Source organism: Diplotaxodon limnothrissa, linkage group LG22, assembly GCF_057381915.1.
Source record: "Diplotaxodon limnothrissa isolate DT_005_m linkage group LG22, D_limnothrissa_male_GT1.1, whole genome shotgun sequence".
NCBI classification, from domain to species: Eukaryota; Metazoa; Chordata; class Actinopteri; order Cichliformes; family Cichlidae; genus Diplotaxodon; species Diplotaxodon limnothrissa.
In genome coordinates, this window is record NC_140616.1 from 6,041,205 (window position 1) to 6,057,380 (window position 16,176).

Sequence of the window (16,176 nt, forward strand, 5' to 3'; positions counted from 1 at the left end):
TCAAGTCACAGTATCAGAAGCTTAAAAAGAAGAATTATATTTTCAGATGAATAACAACATTAGTTATTTCTGTCAAGCTGACGTCAGTGACTCTACAAGTCTTTTTATATTCAGTACACAAATAACATCCAAATAACTTTAAACACATTTTAAAAATACTTACAGTTTGCACGATTAAACCCTGAAAACAGACATTACCACAGTTATTTATTTAGAAATTAATCAGACAATAAGTATTTTACATAATTTAATTAGTAACTGCTATCTAAATTATTAAATATTCCCAATTTATGATTTTTTTATATCATAGGAACAGGGCATGAAGTATATTAATTTATTAGAATAATAATATATTAGTAAATATTTCACATGAATATCATTCATAAAGCATAAAAATATATTTTGCTCATTACCATTTCCTCGTAACTTGAAATAGATTCCGATACAGACGGCCAGGAGAAGAACCGCAAGACCTCCGATAACACCACCAACATGAAACCCTGAAGGACCTGAAACCACAATATTTACAATATTTCTCTCACAGACCAGTGAGTAATCAGACTATGTTCATTACATTAGTCCTTTGATTATTTTAAAAGTATTGCAGGACTTAAACAACCTGATATATTCTCAGTGTAGATCAGTGAATAATGAGTTTTAGGATGAGTTTAGTCAGAATAACTGAATCACAGTTACTGTTTGATTCTCAGCAGCTACATCATAATGACTGACCCAGTGAAAACTGTGTTACAATACTGCATATATTTATGTTTTTACATGCTGTGAGAAAACAAGTTATAAATAAACATCATGGAAAGTTTAATCCTTTATTTAAAATAACAGCATCAGATCTAACCTGTGCACAGTTTAGGATGATTTTTGTGAACTTGATGAGAAACATACTGTGAAAATACTAAAATGTAAAAAATAAAAATAACATTTTCCCAAAATGCATAGTGAGAATTAAAAAATAAAGCTGTGTATATATTTTTGGATCTTGACCTTTTGTCCCATTAACTCTGAAATTATTTATTTAAATCAGATTGTAATTAAATGGCTGATTAGTTTTTGTGACCATTTACTGAACCACTGTGGTGATGACAGGTTACAGTGTACATGGAATAACAAAACAGGCCAGAAGAAAGATAAATATATTTTTAAAGATTAATAATCTCCCTTTGAATTCAGTCTTACCTGTATTGGTCTTGATTTTTGTTTTGTCCAGTTTGGTGACGATCTCCTTGTTGACGCCACTGAACTGAAACACACATTCGTGCCTCTCCCAGTCTTCAGGTTTGACTGATGAAAGTTTCAGATCAACACTCATCTGGAAGGTCTCATCATTGTTGGGGAGGATCTCTCCTTTGTGCACACCCTCATGAAGCTCCTCTCCATCTTTCCTCCAGAACATCTCAGCTACGTTAGGAAAAAATCCCGTAGCGTGGCAGCTGATGGGAGAGGAGGGAGTCTTCTGGAGGAGAAACACTGAGGGAGGAACTAAAGAGTAAAGAGGTTTTTAGTTTGTTATGTCTTATTAACTGTACTTTAATATTACTGTTTCTGTTGTTATAGGGAAAAAGACAAGGAACACCCCAGATATGATGGATAGATAGGCTGCCAGAAGCTAAGTGTGTCCACAAAGTTCATACTAGAAAGTGTAATGTTCAGACAAGTTCTTTATTTAGGCTGATAAGAGTCTAAGAAGAACAAAAAAACAAAGAGTACTAAGAATACAACAAGGACACCAAAAATTAGTAAGGAATAAAGAGTTCCCAGAAACAGTACAAGACGATAAACACAACAGAAACTGGAACTAAACTCAGGGTAGAAAACATGAAGGAAACACACAAAGATGAAAACTTAAAAAAAAAGCCGACTAAGAATCAAACTGAAGACATTTAATAATAAACAGAATTTGAAAGACCTTCTGGGTCAAAGACCCAGGACCATGACAGTTTATCCAACATAAGCTGCTCTGCAACCCTGGAGCCGATCCTAGCTGTCAATGTGTAAGAGGTGGACAGCTCACCAGTGTATCACGAGAGTAATATAAATGCAGAGTAATAAGGAAGAGATGGAAACTGAAAATAAAAGCATGAAATGAAACTAAGAATCTTAATAGCAAGGACTAAGATGAAGTTAGTAGAAAAACAACAAACAAAAAGCCATGAATGTAAAAAACAAAACACAGTGGTAAATATATAGTGAAGAGAGGTGATGAGAAAAATTAGAAAACTGTTTTTGTTTTTTTTTAATTATTATGGACACCGACATTGAGTCATATGAATATTGTGTCCATTGCTCTAAATCTGGTGATTTTACCTGTTTTCATCAGAGATTTCCTCCCAGAGTTCACAAAGTTCTTCAGTTTGTCAACACACTCCTGTGTGAGGAAGTACTTCTTGTATAATATGCGAGTTTTGTCTCTGTCCCAGTTATGTTTGGTTATAACAGCCTGAGGTGCTGAAGCAATATATGTCTCTGTCTTCAGGTCAAATGCAACATAATCTCTCCCATCATAACCAAGTATCTCAAATCCAGTCACCTCTTCTGTGTCTTCGTTCCACTCACAGCCGTACATCCACTGCAAAATGTGAACACCTGAAAGATAAAGAACTGTAGTAAATGAGAGATATTCTATCTTTAGATGCTGTTCAGCAGACAGCAAACCTCAAACTGTTGTAAAGAAGCAGTCCTTTTTATTCAATGTTAAGAGAGCCTCAGTGTTTTTAATATAGACAAAAAAGCACTGAGCTACCCTATGTAGGGAATAATCAAAGACACACAACAAAACACATCCTTTTTATGAAGTCAGCACATCAAATCAGTGTTTCTGGAGCTGCTATTTAGTCCACAAGACACTCAAAACACCTCTGAGAGAGCATGTTCTTGGCAACTGGACACTCTAACGTTTGCTTTAATTGTTTTGATGCATACTCAGTCAGCCAGGTGATGAAATTATTTCAGTGTTTTCCGTGGAAGAAACATTTCTTCCAGATGAACAGAATTAACTTTTTAGGGCTTGCTTTAATTAACTGTGTATAAAGACTATTCACTGTGGTCTGGGTCAAAGGAACCCAGCAGCAAACCCTTTTCTTTCCCATCATTATCTTAGCTGCATTCCTACAGCCACCACAACCAATTTTAGGGTTTTGCCACCTGCTAAATCCCATTTTAACCCAGTCGCTACTCTTTTTCCTGCTTGGAGGCAAAGTCATCCTCTACAATGTAAGAACAGAAAATAGAGATATTTTTAAATTTTTCTTCTTTTTCTCTGCTCATTTTTTACTTGACTCATTCAAGCTAAGTGCATTTATTAGAATTAAATTTTAAACTAAAGTTTGTTTCTCATTTATTAATATTATTTTATTATTACATTAATATAACACAATGTTCAGGTAGCTTTGCACAAAAATACAAATGTTCTCCAAAGACCTGCTTTTTTACTTTCTTACTTTAAGTACATTTCACAGTCTTTACGTTTTTACTTTTACTGGAGTATTTTTAACACTCGTATCTGTACTTCTACTTAAGTACTGAATGTCTGTACTTTTGCCACCTCTGCCACAGAGACCCTTAACTGTTATCAACTTTGTGTTAACATTATAATATCAAAATTTAGCTGAATTTTCAAATTCATGCTATGGCTGCACCAGTGAAAATTCACAACAAACCCATCAATCATAGAACATAGAACATGCCCTGAAATCACACTTGGGTTACACAGGTGGAGAATGATCTAAAACATACCAGTAAGTCTACCACTGAATGGCTAAAACAAAACAAAACAAATAACTAAAGGAAGGTTTTAGAGTGGTCTAATCAAAGTTTGGACTTAAATCTGATTGAGATGCTTAAAGAGGTCATTCGTGCTTAAAACCCCTCCAATGTGACTGAGCAACAAACAAATGATTGATTCCAGTCGTTGCTGCCATTTAGGGATGGGAATCAAGCACACTGGTTCCCAGTAATCCAATTTGGATTTGTTGGTCAGCTTGCCTATTGATCATGCCTGTTGATTTCATTTGCACTTGTGCTACAATCAGCTGATTTCAGTGTGTAGGAGGAAGAAAATGGCAGCCTGCAGAATGGATATGGACAATCTTTTTTTTTTTTTTGCACAAAAGGACGTGTGCGATGGTAAAGTGCAAACTGCCTCCAGGACAGAAACAACTGCATTATGCTGCTAACACAATTTCAGCTCTTTGCAAGCATCTGCATGGACACCATGCTAATGCTAAGCTAGCCAGACAGCATGCTAACGCTAAGCTGTCCAAGATGTTAAAGCTGAATGCAGAACTCAGCCAGACCCTGAACTTCAACAGTTAACAAACTGGTGAGCAGTCAGACTGCAGCCCCGTTTTCTCCCTGTTCATCTTTAGCAGAATCACCGTGACGATCACTTTGAAGTCGCTGTGTGCTGGTTTTCATCTTTACTTTGTGTTCATGCCCAAATTACTAAGACAAAGATCACGTGTGTGTTCTCATTAGGATAGTGATTTGTGTTGGTGTGTGACTGTAACCTATAGGTTTATACTATTAACTGATTATTATATGACAGCATGTTTCAGAACATTTTACAGAGTAACACGAATGGACTGTAACAAGTAGTATAACAAATTACTTCTGTGAGTAATTAAATAATGTACTGCATTACTGTGTAATATGTGTAATACATTACTTTTTAAATAAGGACCACAACTCTGATCACAACAAATAGGTCAAATACCTCGAACATGCACAAACAGTTCACCACACAGCCTGCAATGAATTTGTATGACTGGAATATCTTTGAGAACCCAATGAGAATCAATAAGGAACTGAACTGATAAGTGATATCAATGATAAAATCAGAATCACTACATTCTCATCAAATCCCCTCCTTCCTGCCAAGGATTGCACAACCAGTTATCCAGTTTAGGAGACAATGACTTTTTCAGGGTCGTAGCTTTTTTTCCCTTTAATATATGAAATCATCATTAAAGCTGGAGTTGTATTTGCTCGGCTTATCTTTGTTTAATATTAAAATTTGCTTGATGATGTCAAACATGTAAGTGTGAAGAATATGCAAAAACAAAAAAATCAGGAAGTGTGGATTGTGTACACACACAAACACACACACATATGCACACACATCAGCACTACATAACATTATATCTTCCTAAGAATCAGCCTGTCCATTTATGTCCTCTCCAATGGACATTTGTTTTTGATCTATATTGTTTTACTTATTTGAGCTGCCCCACTAAGTCCTGATGCTCTTAATAGAGGACATCATGTGCTTTCCATTGATATCTCATGTGTTTAAGTGGCCTCATTTAGCTCCAAAAGGGAAAGGAAATCACCAAAAAAGTTATTTTATCTCAGGAGGATCTTTAGGTTTCAGTGTTTTTTACTCACCGCTAGTCTGATTCAAACGCTCCATTAGCCAGACGACATGTGCTTTGATCGCTTGCTCATTGCGTATGTTCCTCTGTCTCTCTCTTTCCCAATATTCAGGATCTACAGTTTTCTCAATCCACTCAGTCTTGGGTACCATCTTCTTCAAGCTGCTCTTATAATGCACAAACTCCTGACCATTTACAAATATGACTTCAGTTAACTCAGGAGATTCATTCCAACCAGTGGCTGCAGTCTCAATGTATGTCATAGTGTGTCGCTCTGAAACAAACAAACAAAAGCAAGTTGCCTTCAAGTTAAATTTGTACTTAAATATTTCTGACTAATAATTACCATTCAGCTGGTAAAAATGCAACAAGATGCATTCAAACACTCTGAGAAACATTTCAGACAACACATATTCTTTTGTTGTTAAAGTGGATATAAAACTGCACATATAAAGACTAATTTTCATCACGGAGTTCTCAAAAACTGACATAGATGTAACCGTCTGTGGAGCTGGATTTAAGCAATAAGCGCTTAAAGTTAAACTTTTTGGATCATGTTTAGCTGTACCTTTTTGCCAGCACAGAACGTGACATCACTGAGTTGGTTGGTCGGTTGCTGCTTACATTAGTTTATATTAGCTAACTAATGAACCAGTAATTCAGTGGAAAACAAGTGGAATAAAAAAATAAAATAAAACTGATAGAGATTATCATTAAAATTAAGTGAACACATCCAGAGGATAGCCACACTGTTAAGTTTTGTATTGTTGATTGTCATTTATGCTTAGAAATATTTAACCATATATGCTTAGAGGTGTATAATCAATTGTGTAGTGATAGGATGTGTGATCTTTAGCAGGCTGCAAAGGCTTGGTGTGTATTCCACACTGGAATGCACACCTACATCCTGGGAGCATGAGAAGAGGTCGTACCTTGTTTTATTGTTTTATGGCAGGATAAACGTGGCTGTATCTGTTTTAGGCTAAGTGCCTTTTGTTTAGATGAACTGTTGGACTTCCAGACTAGCAGGTTTAGGGAAGTCATTTATGGGGTCACACTCTGACCCCCCCCCCCCCACACACACACACACACAGTATTCTTTGTTCACATGTATACCTATGTAAGATGTTATATGTTAATGACCCTATGCATATTCATGTAACCACAATAAAAGGAGTGCTATGGGGAACCTGGCTGAGAGTCTGACGGAGGTCAAGTGGTGGAACGACACTTGGCTCCAGGCAGGTCTCCCTCATGCATGAGTAACAAGAAGAACTTTGCCTACTTCGTGTCTTGCTTGCTGTGTAATTATATTGTCCTCAACGTTCCAGCGAATAGGTTCAAGCTACAAACCTATCACACACTAACACCAACAGGTGAATCTGAGAGATTTTGTAGGTCACTTTAGATCTCTAAGTCAGCTTTTGGTGGGACTCAACTGAGGTGTCAGTCAGTTGTCTCCTCATTGCTCTCTATTTAGCTACAGAGCTAGTGTCCCAAGACATCCACCAGTGGAGACTGTGGACCAGTATGAACCTTTACAAAAAAGGGTGTGAAGTTTAAAACACACATAAATCTGGGTTTGACTTTCATTTCCCCTCCATCTCTATTATCCTATGATCACTGGACTGATGTTCTACTGATAAGGCTCAAGGACAGTTGGCCATCCACAGTGACCGGTTGCAGGTGAAGGAAGGGAGACAGGACAAAGGAATGCTGTGGAAGAGATCCAGAGATTAATAATAACTGATAATAAATGTAGAGAGGTGTATAAATACATAGAGTGAAAAGAGATAAGTGAAGAAGAAACACTCTGTGCATCATAGGAAGCACCCAGCAGCTTAACCCTATTGCTGCATAACTAAAGTAGGATTAGGTATCTGTCTCCTGGATCCAAGTTGGGAGCTGTTTCCACACCAAGGCAGACAATTTTAGAACAACCTGTTTCAGCAACTTTGCCAAAAGTGTGGCATTGAGAAAAGTCACACCATCCCTCACCATCCATCCATCCATTCGCTTCCGCTTATCCTTTTCAGGGTCGCGGGGGGCGCTGGAGCCTATCCCAGCTGTCATAGGGCGAGAGGCAGGGTACACCCTGGAGAGGTCGCCAGTCTGTCGCAGGGCTAACACACAAGGACAGACAACCATTCACACTCACATTCACACCTAGTGGCAATTTGGATTATCCAATTAACCTATCCCCACAAGCTGCATGTCTTTGGACGGTGGGAGGAAGCCGGAGTACCCGGAGAGAACCCACGCAAACACGGGGAGAACATGCAAACTCCACACAGAAAGACCCCGGCCTGATGGTGGAATTGAACTCAGGACCTTCTTGCTGTGCGGCAACAGTGCTAACCACCGTGCCACCGTGCTCCCTCACCATCCAGTTGGTAATGGTCAGTGTGAGCAATTTAATCACACTGTGCACAGTGTACTATGCACCCTTCCTTCCACAGAGAAAAGAGACTGTCTCTGTTTTCTACCACAGGTTACCACATCAGTCGACTGATAGGTCACCATTTTTTGATTTTTAGATCAATTGTCTGTTACGAAGGATTCATGAGCCTGTGGGCGGCAGCACTCATGACTGGATTGTGGAACACCAGACCCAGTTACGCCATAGGTTTTAAAGGTGTCACTAAAACACTGCAGCTAACACGCTGATCAGCATGTAAGGAATCATGTAAGTACCCCTGCAAGACTGTTTACCTTAAAGGGTTGGCATTAGAGACCATTACAAAATTCAAGATATTTGGAGTCCAGTAGTCTTTAAAGTGCTTAAAACCCAAGGAAAGGGGGGATCAGTTTATACAGTCACCACTGTGGATGACCTTGTCCTAGTTCCCTATCAAAGCCTGATTATGAGGGCTTGCTCCAGGCATTTTCCACAAAATTTAGAAATACACATAGTTGCAAAAAGTTCAGTGACCAATTACCTTTCCTAAATGACATATGCAAAAAATAAGAGTATTGTCAATAGGGACCAATTCCCAGTTTTTACATGATCAAAATTATTCACAAAAGGCTTCAATAAACAGAAAATGTGTGCCGACAAGAGAACAGTGCACAAAAATGAAAAGATATTTGAGCTCGACGCTTTAATGGGTTTAACATGACTTAGTCAGCACTCCGCACCATACAGGTAGTACAAGCACACCTGAAAACACTGACCAGCTAACAGTTTTAAGCATTTGGGCGCAACCTCGGTAGTTCACCGATTCACCTATTGCAAATGTCCAAGTTTCTATCAAGTTTCATAAATCCATCGGCAACTATTACCTAACTAGTCTTTTGAGTCTCCACATTCATAGATATTGACATTTTGTCTTAGCATTTGAATGAAAATATCCTGGTAGGGTAGCTTAAAAGTCAAAACAAACAGTAATAAGAATGTATTTCGGACGTCTCTCGAATAAGTGCTCAGAGAAACTACATGATAAAGAGTAAATAAAATAAAGAGCTATACAAATCTACAGGTATCATTTAGCATGTTACTGTACATGTTAAGGTTTATGAGTACAATTAGAGAAAGACTGAACAAATATGGTATGTTTGGTTAGTTGTTAGTTGTCAGGTGAAAGTCTCCTCCTCCTTTCTAAATTCCAGTGCAGATTAAGTTTTAAAGTTTCAACAGAAAATACCAAAGTGGAAATGTTTGGCCTTAATGCACAGCACCATGTTGAGGAACAAATAAATAAACACAGCATATCACTTGTCAACATGGTGGTGGAGGAATGATGACGCAAGCTTGTTTTGCAGCCATGGGAACTAGACACGTTGCAGCACAGACAACTATATGTTCACAACCACATCATGTCCAATTACGAACCACAATCTAACTTCTTTAGACTGTAGAAAGAGGGAAAAACCATATAATTAAATCAGGTGATTTGAACATGGAACCTCACAGTCAACAGTGCTGAGCACTGTACCTCTGTGCGTTCAAACTGGAAAATCACACAAATTTAATAATTTGTTTGTCTTTTGTCTGTGATTGTAAATGTGAGTTACCAGAAAAAGCAATCCATTTAAAAATAATCCTGATGGACATTTTTGACAGATATGCTGCAAGAAAAATGCTTTGGGTGGCAAACAGTCTTGGCCTTTGCCTACAGCAAATTATTGAGCTGATGTACAGATGGTATGTTACTGTTTTTGTGTTATTTGTTTTTCACAAAATTAAGTCAAATCTTTACATAGAGCTGTGATTTTAAGTCGTCATGGTCTTGAACGAGGGAATTTAAAATATATGGGCCTACTGTTCTACTGCATGTTTCACGTGGAATTCCAATAAAATTGATTCATGTTTGTGGCTGTAATGTGACAAAATGTGGGAAAGTTCAAATGGGCCGAATACTTTTGCAAGCCACTGTATATTAAAAGATTACAGCTATTTTACTCATACTTATATAAAAGTTATTCAAAATAATAATAGTTTGACTTTTCATTACACTGCAGACCAGCACCGACCAGGAACAAACCTGACAACAATCTGCTGGCAATGCTAAATTTGTATGATTGTACACAGACCAGTAAAATTTAAGAACAGCTTCAGCTGTTCTACAGGCAGTTATAGCATAAAGCTTGATTCATGCTTTCCTCATGGCATAGTCACATAAAGCTAACACTTCTTTTGAGAATATTTTCAAGCCAAACGCTGGACAGTCACATCAGCAGGTGGAGTTTTTCCTACTTACAGGAGGATCATTGCTGCTTGGATTATATCCTGCGTTGTTGCAGCATCTGCTCTTCATGTTTCTTGCTGGGGTTAATTTTTCTCATCTCACTTTTTCTCATCCTTGAATTAGTTTGTGTTTTCTTCAACAATTTGAAAATATTGCTCGCAGGTGGTTTCTTAGCCATATGTCATACCCATGAAGTATTTTATATATTGTTTAGAATAAGTAGCCAGTATATTAAGGATGCAAGCTGATCAAACTAACATGGTCTAACTAACATGCATGGTCTCACCCTGGGGTGAATTTGCAGGGTGAACTGTCCTTGTAAATAATGTAAAGAACAATAGCTACTCTATTATACAATACAAAATTATACAAGAGACAGATACACAGTTCAAAGTTAGGAGGAAATTTCAATATTGTGTTAAATTCTTGAGTCGCCCTTAATTCTTATTTCTTTATATTTTCTTTTCAAAGAGCCAGACTTTGTTTTAATTTTTAACTAGTCTTTATCAATAACTCTCCAGGCTTTTAGAAAGTCTTTCAAAGTGTTTCTTCTTATTCCCAAAGAGCTATGAGCTGAAAACTTACATAGAAAACTGTCTCTAGTTTATGGTCTATAGTCTCTGTGTAATATCTTCACAGAGAACAGAAAAATCAGCTTTAAACATCCTTCAAGAAGTCTGGAGAACTCTTCCTGAAGACCTCATAAAGGAAATGACAAGAAAGCTGCCCAAGAGTCTTTGTTAAAGACGATCATACCGAATCACTTTCAAGCTTGTTAGAATTATACAGACTCTCTTTTTGCCTCATATACTGAATTTATACTTTTGTTTGTATGTTTGTTCATTTTTCCATAAATCATTGCACCTATTCCTAAAAAAAGTATTTTTTTAAAAAAAAATGACAGATAGCTCAAGACTTTTTCAGAGTTCTTTATATTTTGAGATGAAATGTGAGATTCATCATATCTGGTGTGATTTCTGTCAAATTGCTCTTATTTTTAAGGACAAAGCCTGAACTAACATAGTATAACTACTTGTAAAGTGGATGAAGCATTCAACACAACAGAGAGTGAACAAAGGGCAGATCTGCAAAATGAATGTACATCAGCATCTGATCTAACCTGTTTTTAGCAGATAACTCCTCACATGTTCCAAATATTTTTGCCACTCCTGGGTGAAGTAGCTGCTCTAACAAAGCTTTGTTACTGTCACTCTTCGTTTTACTTTCAAAGGCCTGCTGTTCTTGAGTTATTAGTATTTGCATGTAGTGATATAGTCTTCTCTGTCATAGACTGACCATAACTGTTAAGTTCTTCACTCGCACCATCCTATTCACAACTGGTCTCTGTGGGACACAGACTGCAGTCAACAGAGTGAAATCCAGGACAGTCACATACAGTGGTATGCAAAGGTTTGGTTATCCCTGATCACTTCCATGATTTTTCTTCATAAATCTTTGGTTGTTTGGATCAGCAATTTCAGTTAAATATATCATACAGCATAAGAACACAATGATTTTTGAGAAGTGAAATGAAGTTTTTAGGATTTACAGAAAGTGTGCAATAGTTACTTAAACAAAATTAGGCAGGTGCATAAATTTGGGCACCCTTATTGTTTTATTGATTTAAATACCTTTAGCACTGATTATTGGAACACAAAGTTTGTTTGGTAAGCTCATTGACCCTTGACCTACATAAACAGGTGAATCCAATCATGAGAGAGAGTATTTATGACTGCCCATTGCAAGTTTTTCTCCTCTTTGCATCTTCTCTGAAGAGTGGCAACATGGGAGCCTCAAAACAACTCAAATGACCTGAAAACAAAGATTGTTCAACATCATGGTTTAGGAGAAGTATACAAAAAGCTATCTCAGAGATTTCAGCTGTTAGCTTCCACTGTGAGGAACATAGTGAGGAAATGGAAGACCACAGGCACAGTTCTAGTTAAGGCCCGAAGTGACAGGTATTAAACCCGGATTCTTTTGTCCCCATGATAGAACAGAGAAAACCGACTCATAGTGTATTAAAACATTTATATTTCTTTTTACTCAATCATCTTCCAGAAGAGAGAGACCCCTGCACAGCCCAAACGCCAGTTGCAGGATCTCTAACATTCGAATCATAAACTGTGTCTCATATAGGTATTATTTTGGTTAAAAGTCCAAAGTTTTATGCCCTGGAGGCCAAGAGTTGTGTGTAGAGAAGAACATGACTTTGTTTATTCTGCAACCTAGACATCCACATTACTCACACTCTCACATAACACATACATATAGGGCCTTGGGGGTGGGCACGTTTTACAGCATCCAGAGGATGGTCTGTGTATTCAAACCCACCTCTGGCACTGGTGCCCTACCCTCAATTTTAAATGCATATAGACACTGAGGGTTTTCGGGAGGAGCCCTGCTGCTCTCTGGCAGGAAGCACCATGCCCTCATATGTTTTAAATGCACTTTAGAACAGCACACAGCAACACTACATATGAGCGGGCGTAGGGAGGTTTGAGGTCTTCACTCTGTTAGCCGTCAGGGCTGGGGGGCTGGGAGGAGGTGCTGGCCGTCACATTGGGGTCTGGGATGCGGGGCCTCCCTGCTACTGCAGATAAGGAGGCGGTCCACTTGCCTCCACCCCTGAGAGAAGGGTTACATCTCCTGGGTCTAGGTACGGCTTGCTCCTCTGAGGGCGGGGATACCTGGACCTGGGATATAGAGTATGTTTGGGGAGTGCGACTGTCTGTGCAGTGTCTATTTTTGTCTGTCTACACGTCAGGTGAGTGCCGAGTATTTGGTTGTGCATATGGGGGTGGGAAAGCACGTTTGTGTCTGCGTGCGCCTGTTCGTCTGTGTCTATATGTCAGGTTGGGTCTTAGACTCCACCTCTCTGGGAACATCTCAGGCCCACCAAAGTATGGAGGCCTATCTCCCCTCACCACCTACCGGTGGCTGATTGCCTCAGATGTTGGTGTGTTGATGGTTCTTGGTGTCTGGGGCTGGGCGCTCATGTATGTACCGGCTCACTCCTGGTGGCCGATTGGCAGAGGGGGGTGGGATGCCCTCAGGCCTCTGGCCTGTGGGCCTGAGGCTCGGTCCTCTCTGGCACAGCTGGCTGCCGGCAGAGCCCACGGGCACGTCACTGCAACCCCCTCTGGCCTCTGCTCCGTGGCTGCTGGGTGACCTCTCGTTTGGGGCTCTACTCAGCTCTTCCCAGGAGGGTGGCACGGTTCCCCCCCTTTTGGTGGTCCTCCTTGGGTCCTCGTACTCTGGGGCCTCTGGATGTCTGGGGCCTGGATCTCCTCCATACCTGCTTCATACCCTGGGAGACGGGGCTATGGCTCTCTGCATCCTCTAGCAGATCGTTACATGGAGAAACAAGCGTGCTAATCCACACAGGTGTGCACACAGGTGTACACACGGGTGTTCACAGACACAAACTGCATCTTTCTGGTGGTGCTGCTACCTCAAAGCACATTGTGCGCTGTCTATCTTGCATGCTGCACAATAACATTTAATATTTAGTATCAGAATCAGAATCAGAATCGTGTTTATTGGCCAAGTATATGTGCAGACACATAAAGGGAATTTGGTTCTGGTAGATGGTGGCTCTCAAGCACGGCAATGTAAATCACACACACACACACACACACACACACACACACACACACACACACACACGTCTATATATACACATTACACATACATACACAAAGCTGTGTAAACCAACTATAAATAACGAATCTAAACTTGTATACATAAAATACAGAAATGAATGAGGTGGAATGAATACTACAGAATGTACATAAGGTGCAGCTGCAGTCTGGCAGTGGGAGCAGTGTGACAGGTCAACTGTTAAGAAGGGAGATGGCGAGGGGAAAGAAACTGTTCCTGTGTCGGGTGGTCCTGGTCTGCGGGCTTCTGTACCGTCTGCCAGAGGGCAGCAGATCAAAAAGTCTGTGTCCAGGGTGTGAGGGGTCTGCGATGATTTTCCCTGCCCGTTTCCTGGTTCTTGAGAGGTACAGATCCTGGATAGAGGGCAGGGGGGGTGCCGATGATCCTTTCTGCTGCCCGTACAGTCCGCTGCAGTCTGCGCCTGTCCTGTTTAGTGGCTGCTCCATACCAGACTGTGATGGAGGAGCACAGGACAGACTCAATGACCGCAGTGTAGAACTGGATCAGCAGCTCCTGTGGAAGACTGTACTTCCCCAGTAGTCTCAGGAAGTACATCCTCTGCTGGGTCTTTTTGAGGATGGAGTTGATGTTGGTCTCCCACTTCAGGTCCTGGGAGATGGTTGTACCCAGGAACTTGAAGGTCTTCACAGTTGACACAGGGCTGTCTGATATGGTGAGGGGGAGCAGAGTTGAGGGATGTCTCCTGAAGTCCACTGTCATCTCTACAGTCTTAAGAGTGTTCAGCTCCAGATTGTGCTGACTGCACCAGAGTACCAGCCGCTCAACTTCCTGCCGGTATGCAGACTCATCACCATCTTGAATGAGGCCAATGACAGTGGTGTCATCTGCAAACTTTAGGAGTTTGACAGCCGAGTTCTTGGAGGTGCAGTCGTTAGTGTAGAGGGAGAACAGTAGTGGTGAGAGGACACATCCTTGAGGGGCACCAATACTGAGGGACCGGGTTTCAGAGGTGATCTCCCCCAGCCTCACTTGTTGCTTTCTGTTTGTCAGGAAGCTGGTGATCCACTGACAGGTAGCTGGTGACACGCTGAGCTGGGAGAGTTTAGAGGAAAGAAGTTCAGGCACAATGGTGTTAAAAGCCGAACTAAAGTCCACAAACAGGACCCTGGCATAAGTTCCCGGGCGGTCAAGGTGTTGCAGGATGTAATGCAGCCCCATGTTCACTGCATCATCCACCGACCTGTTTGCCCGGTAGGCAAACTGCAGAGGGTCCAGCTGGCGGCCTGTAATGTCTTTCAGATGGGCTAACACCAGTCGTTCGAAGGATTTCATGACCACAGACGTCAAGGCGACAGGTCTGTAGTCATTCAGTCCTGTGATGGTGGGTTTCTTGGGAACAGGGATGATGGTGGAGCGTTTGAAGCAGGAGGGAACTTCACACAGCTCCAGGGATCTGTTGAAGATGCGAGTAAAGATGGGAGCCAGCTGTTCAGCACAGGTTTTGAGGCAGGAGGGGGAGACGCCGTCTGGTCCGGGGGCTTTCCTGGGCTTCTGTTTCTGGAATAGTCGGCTCACATCCTCAGTGTGTATTCTGATTCAGGGAGGAGGAAAGGGGGGTGAGAGGTGTGGTGGAGGTCGTTGAGTCTGGATTGGAGAGGGTGGTGGTGGTCGTTGAGTCTTGATTGGGGAGGGGCAGGGTGAAGGGGGGAGAGGTGGAAGGTGTGTTGGGGGTCAATGTCTGAAGCAATGTCCCTGGGGAGGGGAGGGTGGGGCGTGGGAGTCTGTCCGTCTCAAACCTGCAATAGAAAGTGTTTAACTCGTTGGCCAGGTCTTTGTTTGCTTCAACAGTGGGTGGGGGGCGTCTGTAGCTGGTGATTTCCTGCAGGCCCCTCCACACTGACGCAGGGTCGTTGGCTGAGAGCCGTTCTTCCAGCTTCTGGGAGTAGATGCTTTTAGCTGCTTTGATCTCCTTGGTCAGTGTGTTCCTGGCTTGCTTGTACAGGACCCTGTCACCACTTCTGTAAGCGTCCTCCTTGGCCTTGCGAAGATGTTGGAGTTTAGGAGTGAACCATGGTTTATTGTTGTTGTATGTGCAAAAGGTCTTTGTTGGCACACACACGTCTTCACAGAAACTGATGTATGATGTCACAGTGTCCGTGAGCTCATCTAGGTTCTCAGATGCAGCTTCAAAAATAGTCCAATCAGTGGAGTCAAAACAGTCCTTCAGTTCCTGCTTTGCTGCGTTAGTCCACTTCTTCACAGTTTTGACTACAGGCTTGGCACGTTTGAGTTTTTGCCTATAAACTGGAATAAGATGGACCATGCAGTGATCAGAATGTCCCAAAGCTGCCCGGGGCACAGAGCGATAGGCATCTTTTAGAGTGGTGTAGCAGTGATCCAGTATGATGTTGTCCCTGGTGGGGCAGTCTATATGCTGTCTGTATTTAGGGAGTTTGTAGTTTAGGTTTGCTCTGTTA

General features: G+C 41.0%; 2 protein-coding genes across 2 annotated transcripts; both read right to left on the reverse strand.

Moving 5' to 3' along the window:
- Positions 1–5,650, reverse strand: LOC146609276 (class I histocompatibility antigen, F10 alpha chain-like). The gene is made up of 6 exons (XM_085346292.1): positions 5,401–5,650; positions 2,323–2,601; positions 1,195–1,497; positions 414–509; positions 164–181; positions 1–20 (listed from the first exon to the last, which is right to left on the reverse strand). Exons 1-6 carry the CDS (start codon positions 5,648–5,650, stop codon positions 1–3), a joined length of 966 nt encoding a protein of 321 aa, XP_085202418.1.
- Positions 5,651–12,665: 7,015 nt separating this feature from the next.
- On the reverse strand, positions 12,666–16,147 carry LOC146609277 (uncharacterized). The gene is made up of 2 exons (XM_085346984.1): positions 15,496–16,147; positions 12,666–12,771 (listed from the first exon to the last, which is right to left on the reverse strand). The coding sequence occupies exons 1-2, from the start codon at positions 16,020–16,022 to the stop codon at positions 12,666–12,668; spliced, it is 633 nt and encodes a 210-aa protein (XP_085203110.1). The 5' UTR covers positions 16,023–16,147.
- Positions 16,148–16,176: the final 29 nt, after the last annotated feature.